The 11,855-nt window shown below is 42.6% G+C and overlaps 1 protein-coding gene across 1 annotated transcript in view; it reads right to left on the bottom strand.

Moving 5' to 3' along the window:
• Positions 1-7,137, bottom strand: part of gramd4a (GRAM domain containing 4a) — a 146,651-nt gene extending 139,514 nt beyond the window's left edge. The window contains exon 1 of the mRNA XM_084330783.1: positions 6,927-7,137. Coding sequence (XP_084186909.1) covers positions 6,927-6,955 — 29 coding nt within the window. The 5' untranslated portion in view covers positions 6,956-7,137. The remainder of the gene's footprint in view (positions 1-6,926) is intronic.
• Between the last annotated feature and the right edge of the window lie 4,718 nt (positions 7,138-11,855).

The following is an 11,855-nucleotide window of genomic DNA, read 5'->3' on the forward strand; positions in this document are numbered from 1 at the left end:
AACAGCGACTCCTACAGGTCGGTCAGGCCTGCACAGCGAGGGAGGGAAATGGTGAAGGTAGTGTGACCTCCCATGCGTTACACTTCACCAATGAGAGTCCTCGCTGCCAGGTGAAAAGAGGCTGCTGGCTGTCTCCTATGTATCGGAGGAAGCATATGATAGACGTTAGGGCTCCCTAGACCGACCAGTGGGGGGCACATGCGCGCAACCACCAGGAAGGGGAGGGGGGAATTGGCATGGGCGACTAAATTGGGATGGGAGGAAAATACAGAAAAATAGGAGGAGAAAAAGTGGATAAAAAAAAGAGATGTCGGTGCATGCTTCTCCCCGTCTCTGGCTGACATCACCATTGTGATACATGATGGTTAGGCGCTTTGCGTTTCCCTCAGTGAGGGATTCTCTTTTCAGCAGCATTTTGTACTTGAATTATCCTTCTCTGTATAATAACTTTTTAAGTTTAAATATCAACATTTTCTGACCATCCTCAGAAAATACTATCTAACTCCTCTGACCTCATCTGGTCTTTCCAAAGACCAGAGATAGGACGGCCGCTCGCACACACACAGAAAGGGAGACTTAATGATTTTATCATCATCAACTATCCAGTTAGTTTTTATAGTGTAATGTTTGGCTACAGAGAGAAAGAGACTCCCCTTACGTGAGTCACCAGTCTGACTTGCGGAGCGGAGCGTGCACTGCGTTCCATTGTCTCTGAATGGATTTGGTAGCTGTAATTTCTGCGTCTCCGTAGGCGTAGACCGTGCCGCGTCACCATTTTAAAGTCGTAGTGAAGATTGATTTATATATATGAAAACCGATTTATGTATAATTTAAGCAAATTCCACGATAATTCTGAATTCCGTGTTAATATCTAAATTCCGTGAAATCCTCTGCGATTCCGCGATCGCGGATTCCATAGGGCCCTACCCGATCTCCTGGACCTGTCGGCAGCATTTGACAGTCAACCACCAGATCTTCCTCGCATCCCTCGCAGGAATGGGAGTGGCTGGCTCTGCGCTGGCATAGCTGACATCCTACCACGACGACCGCTCCGAGTATCATGTCGGCCCCCCGCCCCCTTCGGATGAGTGTCCCCCAGGGCTCGGTCCTTGGACCCCTCCTTTTCTCCCTCTACACCAAATCGCTGGGTAACATTATCACATCTCATGACTTCTTGTATCATTGCTATGCCGATGATACTCAACTCTTCCTCTCCTTTTCTCCCTCAGATATCCATGTCTCTGAGCGGATCTCCGCCTTTCTGTCAGACATCTCTGCCTGGATGACGACCAACCACCTCAAACTGAACCTAAGCTAAACAGAATTGCTTCACCTCCCGGCCAAATCCTTTCCATCACAGTGGAGAATGTAGCTGTGGCCGTGTCCCTGACTGCTAAGAACCTTGGTGTTGTTCTCGACGATCGGCTGAACTTCTCCACTCACATCGCCGCAACAACCAGAACCAGCAGATTCCTCCTGAGCAATGTCAGAGGGATCTTCCCCTTCCTGACAAAAGAAGCCACCTAACTCCTCGTCCAATCAACAGTCATCTCTCGCCTCGACTACTGCAATGCACTGCTTGCTGGTCTACCGACCAGCGACCACCGCCATCAACCCTCTTCAACTCGTTCAGAATGCAGCCAATGACCAAAGTCAGCCCATGTTACCCCACTTCTTAGGGACCTCCACTGGCTTCCCATCGAAGGGAACGGCTCCCATCTACCTCCGGTCAATGGTCTGTAACTACACACCCTCAAGACCCCTCCGCTCCATGTATTCTAGCCACGTGAATATTTTCCCTAATGGGGTTGTACTTCCGCGTTCGGTTTGCGCGATCTGATTGGACACTGACGTTTCTGGTCATGTGACATGTGCGCCAATCGTGTGACGCCTAGTTCTATCACCGGTTAAGCTTAGGCACCCTTTCGAAGTTGGTTAAGGTTAGAGTTTGTCTTAGAGCAGGGCGATAGAACACCAGCCCTGATTCCAAACTCTAACCTTAACCAACTTCGAAAGAGTCGCCTAAGCTTAACCAGTGATAAACTAGGCGTTAGGTAGTTTGCAGGCTGTTAGAGCCGGAAATAGGCGCAGAACTAGGCGTCACACGATTGGCGCACATGTCACATGACCAGAAACGTCAGTGGCCAATCAGATTGCGCAAACCGAATGCGGAAGTACAACCCCATTAGGGAAAATCTTCACACATTCTAGCCGCCTCAGACCCACTCCTGTCCGAGCTTCGGGAGGGTCATAAAAGAGGAGCCGCCTATTCTCGGTCCTTGCTCCACAATGGTGGAACGAACTTCCCACCACAGTTAGCCGAAACCCGACCAATATTTCGCCGTCAACTAAAGACACACTTCTTCTATCAATATTTGAAATTAAAAGAAAATATTTTTTTAAACAAACCTACTTACTGTCTTCTACTGTCATGCACTCTTCCTAATATACTAACACTCGACACTGTAGCACTCAAGTTTGAACACGATGATGAACATTGTTACTCAGCTGATAGAGTTGTACCCATCCTGCTGACTTTCGTACAGAACTTGTAAGTCGCTTTGGATAAAAGCGTCAGCTAAATGACTAAATCTAATTGTACATGGAACTATAGGTTACTAGAGGGTACTACAGGATACTGCATGGCACTACAGCTTACTAGAGGGTACTACAGGATACTGCATGGCACTACAGCTTACTAGAGGGTACTACAAGATACTGCATGGTACTACAGCTTACTAGAGGGTACTACAAGATACTGCATGGCACTACAGCTTACTAGAGGGTACTACAGGATACTGCATGGTACTACAGCTTACTAGAGGGTACTACAAGATACTGCATGGCACTACAGCTTACTAGAGGGTACTACAGGATACTGCATGGTACTACAGCTTACTAGAGGGTACTACAGGATACTGCATGGCACTACAGCTTACTAGAGGGTACTACAGGATACTGCATGGTAGGGCTGGGCGATATGGCCTAAATATGATATCACGATATTTTCTGACCTTTCGGCGATACACGATACACATCACGATGTTTTTCTTTTTTACCCCAAACAATTCATTATGAGGCTTACCAAGACAGTATTTGAGTTTGCAAGCTAACATTAAAGACAAAATAAAATACCCATGCATTTAGCATTTTTATATTAGATTTAGATTATTAGATTATATATTGCATATGAGATATTATATTATTTAGATATGAAATATGATGAATTGAAAATGGGGGACCCTGATGTAAACAAGACTAAAGTCTTTCTCTGGTCTGCATCCCCTTAACAATTGTATGTATTGAGCTGTACTGTACCCATTCTGCAATATGTTAACGTTTTAAATCAATCAATCAATAAATAGCATTTTAGCATTTTTATGAAACTACTGTATATATGTATGTCTCTAAATGTTTTGATGAATTGAAAATGGAGGACCCTTATGTAAAAAAGCCGAAAGTCTTTTTCTGGTCTTCATCCTCCTGTACTGTATTGTACCCATTCTGCAACCTTTTAACACTTTGACTGCCTAAAAACGATTTACAACGTCTTTGCTGGCGATGCTAAAGTTGCCGGGGGACGCTGTACGTCGTCTTTATATCAATATTTCAAAAATCTGCGATCTGATCCATAATGTCCCTCCGCTGGCCTGAGAACCACCAGCAGGACCCACTGAGCTCTCTGGCGGTTCAGGAGCGCCATCTGGTGGCCGATCGCGCAACCGCTTAACAAAAAGCACAGTGGAGGTTGTGCTAGATGTCCGTATTGCTTCCGGCCACTCGGGATAGGTTCCGGCACTCTAGCTCGTTACACTACATAGCGATCGATTGCCAATAACTCGATAAACAACATGATTTGGACGTATATACCATTATACAAGCTGGAGATGGACCGGGTAATAATATATCCCATAATGATAAAATTTCTACTCGACGATGATCGCCCAACGGCGCGCGGACACTGGGGTGAGTTTCAGCGTGTAACGTTACCGTCTTCGATAATAACTGATATTATCAACATTTGACCCACATTAGATGATTGGTATAACGCTGCCCACGGAATTATAAACGCCCCCTCGCCCATCCGGTCAACATCAGATGACGTGTAGTAACTTCTAGAAGTACGTCTAGTTGGAATTTTTTATATCGCGCGGATTGCCATCAAACTGTATTTCATCATCAATATAATGCATTTGGGGCTATATATCACGTTCTGGAGAAAGCTGCAGAAAGAGATGAAAACATACTTATACATTAGACCATACTTTACTATGAATATGTGAATGAAAAAGTGTAACGTTGCTACACAATGAACAATACATATAGGACTTTGAATGGGCCCTAATAATGGCAATGTAGCAATAGAATTTAAAAAGTTATAGCCCTGCAAAGAAGGGGACTTTCTCCATAGACAAATAGCGCTGGCAATCTATGGTATATCATTAATTTAACCCATGGCAGCCAAAGTGTTAATACAGTTTTCATTCATTCATTCTGACGGAAACATAATCATTTTGATTGACAGTCGAGTCTGCCAATGACGTCACACCGCTTGCACCCGCCCTGCTGTTCTTAGCACCAATCGGCAAGCGTTTGACTTCCTGAATGTGCCGTGTGCTGAACATCAACAAAGCTACTAACGTTAGCTCCCCGCGGCCGTCGAGTAGGAGACCAATGCTTCGCAGGATGACTAAATGAGGCATAATGATTTTACTACAACGAATGTTATAATAAAAGCCTTTCCATACATCTGTCTGATTGAAAACTTTATTAACAGACCGCGGAATGGGCATATCTCAGCACAGGCTGAGATATGAACGAGTAACGTGTGGACAGATTGACGCGACACAATCCTCTTGGGCAAAACATCACGATATCCACGATACGTTGAAAAAGTGTATCGTTAATGAACTGTACCCGATATTTATATAATATCGTCATATCGCCCAGCCCTACTGCATGGTACTACAGCTTACTAGAGGGTACTACAAGATACTGCATGGTACTACAGCTTACTAGAGGGTACTACAGGATACTGCATGGTACTACAGCTTACTAGGTACGTACTACAGGATACTGCATGGTACTACAGGATACTGCATGGTACTACAGGTTACTAAAATATACTGCATGGTACTACAGGTTACTAGGGGGTACTAAAATATACTGCATGGTACTACAGGTCACTAGGGGGTACTACAGGGTACTAAAATATACTGCATGGTACTACAGGTTACTAGGGGGTACTAAAATATACTGCATGGTACTACAGGTTACTAGGGGGTACTACAGGTTACTATAGGGTACTACAATATATGGCATGGTACTACAGGTTACTAGGGGGTACTACAGGTTACTACAGGGTACTACAATATATGGCATGGTACTACAGGTTACTAGGGGGTACTACAGGTTACTAGGGGGTACTACAGGTTACTAGGGGGTACAGGGTACTAAAATATACTGCATGGTACTACAGGTTACTAGAGTGTACCACACAGGATACTACAAGATACTGCATGGTACTACATGTTACTAGAGGGCACTACAGGATACTAGAGGGCACTGTATGATTCTACATGGTACTATAATCAATCAGAGAAGGTCAAATGGAATTTTGTTGGAATAACCACAACATTTAGTAGTTAGTAACCATGGTCAGCATTGCCGGACTGTGTTGAATGAGGGCCACTGTATAGATTCATCCACTAAAAGTGTTTATTCCAACTACAGTAAATGTCCTTTGAGCTTCTCTGGTTGGTTAGAAAGTCATGTCTCTCTGAAACTTTATAATGATTTGCACTGCTGGAACAAAACAAGGGACTAAACACGTTTCGCATTATGCCACATCTATGTGGAACGCCCTACCCACAGCTGTAAAGGAATGTGAATCACTACCCACCTTCAAAACCACTATAAAAGAGCATCTACGGGAGACTGCAATTCAAAACTGGCCCCTGTAAATGTCCAAACCCAACCCCCTTCAATGTACAATCCCCCCCCCCCCAACCGGCCTACCCAACGCCCCCATCCAACCACCTCCAAAGTACAGTTACCCCCCCCCCCCCCCCCCACCTACCCAACCTCCTCCAATGTACAGTCCCCCCCCCCCCCCCTCAAATGCTCTCTTTTTCGACTATTTTGTATCATAAACAGTACTGTATATTTGTAGATCTGGTATGTCATAAATGTTATGATGAATTGAAAATGGTGGACCCTGATGTAAACAAGATGAAAGTCTTTCTCTGGTCTGCATCCCCTTAACAAGTGTGTATTGAGCTTGAGCTGTACTGTATTATTATACCCATTCTGCAATCTGTTAATACAATTTTCAATCAATCAATCAATCAATCAAAACACTGGTCAATGAAACTCACTCACTGTAGACAGAGTCCATGTTTTGTTGTACCGACTGTTTTTCAAACCAAAATAATTGTGATCAAACATATTACACGTTGTAACCGTTTTCAGACCTTGTTTGGCCTAATTTTGGAACTCATTGGTTTTTGAAAAATATTGTTAGTTAGTTCGTCGACCTGTTCTCTTCGTTGTAAGGTCACCTGGCCAGGTCAGGTATTTAATTTAACCCCATCCCTCATCCCACACCGAGCGCTCATTTTTTATTAATTTTTTTGGGGGGGGGGGGGGCATTTAGCAATGTATTCATTTATTACACGTGTTTCTGGTTTCAACACAGTGTGTCCTTGTTGACAGTCATAATAAGAACTGAGGACACGGGTTCCTTATATAAGAAGAATGCATCAGCAGCAGCACGATAGTAATGTTAGGGGGCCACAGAGCAATGATTCACAATGGAATTAAACCCGATCGACGTCAATGCGAATAATACTACTACTAGCAAATGTAAGACTCAATGCCTACATACAGTAAGTATCAAAAGCGAAGGAAAATAAGTGTGTATCTACCCAGCACGCAAATCATAACGAAGTTTCATGAACACTGAGGTCGTCTTGATCCGAATCCAGGACACCTGCTGCAAACGGCGAGGACTCAGAGGAGGATCCGGACGCTGCAAAGCTGTGTTCAGTCGCTCCACTCCACCACAAATTCAACCCTCCGATGATGATGATGCAGCCAAATCACCAAATCAGACATGCTAAATTGCCCCTTATGACAATTGCCCCATGCTGTGACCACACAGTGACACTCGCCGCCTGGTCTGGTTTCTCTAGCGGCCACACAGCTGTGTGTGACGCGTCGGTCAGTCAGTGTTTTCTTAAAGGGGCCGCAGCACCAGTCACACGCCACAGAGACGGAACGCTACAGAGGGTTGGTGTTGCCACGTCTCAGCATCGCCATCCTGTGGCGGCGTGGCTCTTTGCATCATCATTAAATAATTAATCCGTTCAAAAAGGATTAGATGGCTTGGATTGGAGAACATTGCTGCTGCTGGTGAATAGTTCATTCAAGAGCATGTTAGAAACTGAAATGGTTTTCCAAGATTTCAATTTGTATTTCAAGATTTCATGAATAACATAACCCCCACCCATTTTAGATTATATTAGATTCAATGTATTGTTGGCATCATAATACTACACAAGTGCAGTACAACAAAAATAAATAGCATAGCATCTAACCGGAGTGAAAATGTAAAAGTAAAGTGCAATAACAATATACAATGTACACATGATTCAACTGGAGAAAATATATATATATGAGTAATAATGCTAATCAGATGTATGTACAGTGTTACAGTATAATTATGTACAGTGATAAATACACTATGGTAATAGGCCATACTGGCCAGTGGTAGTAGAGTAGGTAAGAGATATTTATAGATATAGATATAGTTGATGGTATATACAGTATTATTGTACAATCATACAGAGTTACATGGGTAGACTATAGTTATATGTCTCTAATTCTCATATTGGTGCATTCTTCCAATTCTCCTCTCACAATATTCACCCTCACTGAACTGAGTCGTTTGAAAATGTGCCTATATGTGATGTCATAAAGACACCGCTGCATGTTAATGTTCAGGCGAAGACGACGCTCCGCAGTGGTTTAGGAGCCCAGGCTCAAAACAGCTCGAGATCTTGAGGTAGAAAAATGCTGTTTTTGAGGACTTGATTAGAAATACAAAACAATGAATAAAAAAAATATATATATTACAGAGGTGTTTCATAGACTCACAGGAATTGTGTAAAAGTGCCCAAATAGTGAAAGAAATAGTAAAATAGTTCCCCTTTAAAATCCCCTCAATGATACTGCAGTGGAGCGATGGCGCCCCTAAGCGGATCTGGCCGGTATTGCATGTTTCGAAAATCAAATATGTGGAAAGATCCTGCAAGTGGATCGGGGACCTAATAACGTTATAAATATGGAATAAAACAATAACAACTTGCCACGAGTATATACGTGGCTCTGGACCACAACACATGGAATCGAAACACGTATATACTCGTGGACGGACGCCATAGTGTTAATGTCTCTGCGATGGCAACACTCCTTCCAGGAAATATACCAATGGTAGAACATTTTAGATGTCTTGGAGTTGAAATATTCCCTACTATATGCCAAACGGTGAAGTATAATTATACAAGACTTCTAGATAGGATCGCAAATGACTTTGACAGGTGGTCAAAACTTAAAAACTCAGTACAGGCCCGAGTATCAATAGTTAAGATGGATGTTTTACCTAGAATCAACTTCATTAGTTCAATGTTACCGTTACCCCCTCCTGCTGATTACTGGAAAAAATTACACTCCACCGCATATACATTTATTTGGAATAACAAACCCCCACGAATAAAAAGATCTACTGCACAGAGGAACAAAGCCGACGGAGGTTTAGCATTTCCAGACTTCTACCACTATTTTAAAGCGTTCTCTTTAAGACCACTGAGCACCTGGTTTGAACCTCAAGCATCTGTATCCTGGAGAACATTAGAAGAAAACATAGTGGCACCACATAGATTGCAGGATATAGTATACATCAAATTACCAATTAAGCAATACGACTTGAAATTTGGCCCTCTTATAACACATGTGATTAGAATATGGCGTGACACACAGAAAAAATGCACTAACCAACACAAATGGCATAGCCATTCTCCCATATTTAATAACAATGCACTCCTTATTGCACAACGACCTATCAGATATCCCAAATGGGAAAAGCAAGGCATACATACATTGGGAGATATATTCAACGAACAGGGTTTCTGTAGCTATCATGAAATTCAGAACAAATTTAACCTTACCAGCTCCACTTATTATTTCTATATACAGTTATTAGCAACTTTGAAGGCTCATGGAGTCCCGTTAAAGATACCACTTGAGCACCACAGATATCACAAATTATTCTATGAAAGGGAGACATCGAGAGGCTTCGTATCTGACTTTTATCATCACATTTCTGACTTTTAGACACAAGCCGGGTTCTCCACCCGGCTTGTGTCTGTCAGTAAAGTGCGCGGAAAACCCCAGGCCTTTAACCGTCTTCCAGGCCCTAGTGTCCACCCCATTCATTATCCAACGGCGGCGCGAGGCCGACCTACTTTCCCCCCTTTACTTTCAAGTTAAAACAACTCCCAACCGCCACCCGTTTCCGTATCCATTTTATTTATTTTTGTATCCACTTTTTCTCCCATTTTCTATATTTTTCTCCCATCCCAATTTCGTATCATCCAATTCAACCCTCCCCTGTCACAAACGCTGTTTCTTGCCTCCCACAAGCCGGCTGCAATGTGGACTAAGTCATACATAGCACAAGTCCCCTCCGGTACTTGAGGTAACAGCAGTCGCATCTTTTCACCTGCGCAGCTCGATCTCTCAGCGGCGAGGAGTAACGCGTGGGAGGCTAACGCTGCCCCCGACACTTCCTGATTCTACTGCGCAGGCGCACCAACCGACCTGTAGGAGTCGCTGTCCACAACGCCCGATCCCCACCCATCAGTTTCCCACCCCCTAATACGGCCAATGTGTATTAGTATGAACGACCAGCTAAACTGAAAGCAATGTGGAGCGCTGGGCTCGAACAGGCGAGCCCAGCGTCTCCGCATTCGTGGCGAGTGCCTTGCCCACTACGCCACGTAGCCGCCCTTCCGTATCCATTTTTTTAAAAGAAATATAAACTGCGGCGCGATCATGGGGCGCACGATGGGGGCTCTCTCACATGTGGGAGGTGGTTACGGGATTGTGGGTATTCACTTCCTGGAAACCTGCATAGAAACGGATGACGCGGCCGTGGCTGGTTACCGTGAGGGTCTGTGTACGTTTTGATAGTTTGTTTTTCGTTTCAAACGGAAATACGAAAAAAGACAAAAAAAAGGAAATACGAGATGTTTTTCTATTTCCGTTTGAAACCAAAATCGAAAAAACAGGGAAAAACTGAAATACGAAGCTGTTTGTCATATTTTGGTGTCAGAATGATGATCAAATGAAAAAAGAGTAAATAATGGGCCGATTTTGGTCCGTGTACGTTTTGATAGTTCGTTTTTCGTTTTTGATTGAAGAATGGAGAACGGAACCACGTGACAAGTACATTTTTCAATGTAAAAGCCATGCACGATCTAACGTTAACGAATATGTATAACGTTATGAATAAATACATAAATACATGCATACAGATCTATACCAGGGTAACGTTATGATACATATATTTTTTGTTTTGTGCATTTCATTTAGACATGATCTTTTATGTGAAGTAATAGCCTAATATGGTCTGTCCCAAATAGTGTTGTCTAAACGCACGTTACCCAACAGATATCCTAGTTCAGTGGTCGGCAATAGGCGACTCGCAGGCTGAAATAGGTCCGCCAGCAATAATATCTGCCCGTCAGATTATTTTGATAATATGATTTTTGTGATGAAGATTCGCTTTATTGTATCGCAATCGGGAGACTTAGGTAAAGTTAGAAAGATATTCACAGATTTGAATTTCCGCGGTCAATAATTTTTTTTTTTTTTTTCACTTTTTTGTTTATTATACTTTTTTGAGGACATAGACATTATAAGTATATGTCTGTATATATACATTGTTGTATTGTCATTGTCCACATAGAACAGATAACAACATTAAACAGAAGAAAATAAAATAAAAAAAATAAAAAACAAGAAAAAATAAAACAGAGTTCAAAAGTAAATAATAATACAAACAAACACTGACTTGGTCGCTCGACAGTCGTCTCAAACGTATATACATAGTATATCAAATATAAAGCACATGTTTAGGTACCCAAATATGCTTCTCCAATGTATATCCGGTATATCAAATAACTCACGTTGAATTAACGTTCACACAGATGAATACCAACAAGCAGCATACAAATTGTTATTCTGGAATAGTATGGAACTGTACATCATCCACAAGTACAAGGAATGAACCCCACGTTTTCTTGAACATAGATGAAGAACCTCTCAGAGTGCATCTTATCTTTTCAAGTTTGATAAAGTATAGTATGTCTCTAATCCAGTGAAGGTGAGTGGGGGGAGCAGCGGACTTCCATTTAAACAGAATCAGCCGCCTGGCCAGTAGAGTGGTAAATGCCACAATGTGTGCTTTGTGCTTTGAAAGTGATAACATAGGTGGGGAGTATCCAAAAAGCGCTGTCAATACATTTGGTTCAAGATTTGTCTCAATACTTCCCGAGATGGTTTCAAAAATATTTGTCCAATACCTGTGCAAGGAGGGGCATGTCCAAAACATGTGAGTATATGTGGCTGGGGCCGAATGACATCTATCACATATAGGATCGATATCTTCATACATTTTGGCTAATCTGACTTTCGTCAGGTGTACTCGATGAACAATTTTGCATTGTATCAGCCCGTGTCTTGCACAAATAGAAGAAGAATGAACAAGACGTAGAATGTCAACCCAAATGTCA

The sequence above is a fragment of the Notolepis coatsorum genome (assembly GCF_963971535.1).
Source record: "Notolepis coatsorum genome assembly, chromosome: 15".
Classification (NCBI taxonomy): Eukaryota; Metazoa; Chordata; class Actinopteri; order Aulopiformes; family Paralepididae; genus Notolepis; species Notolepis coatsorum.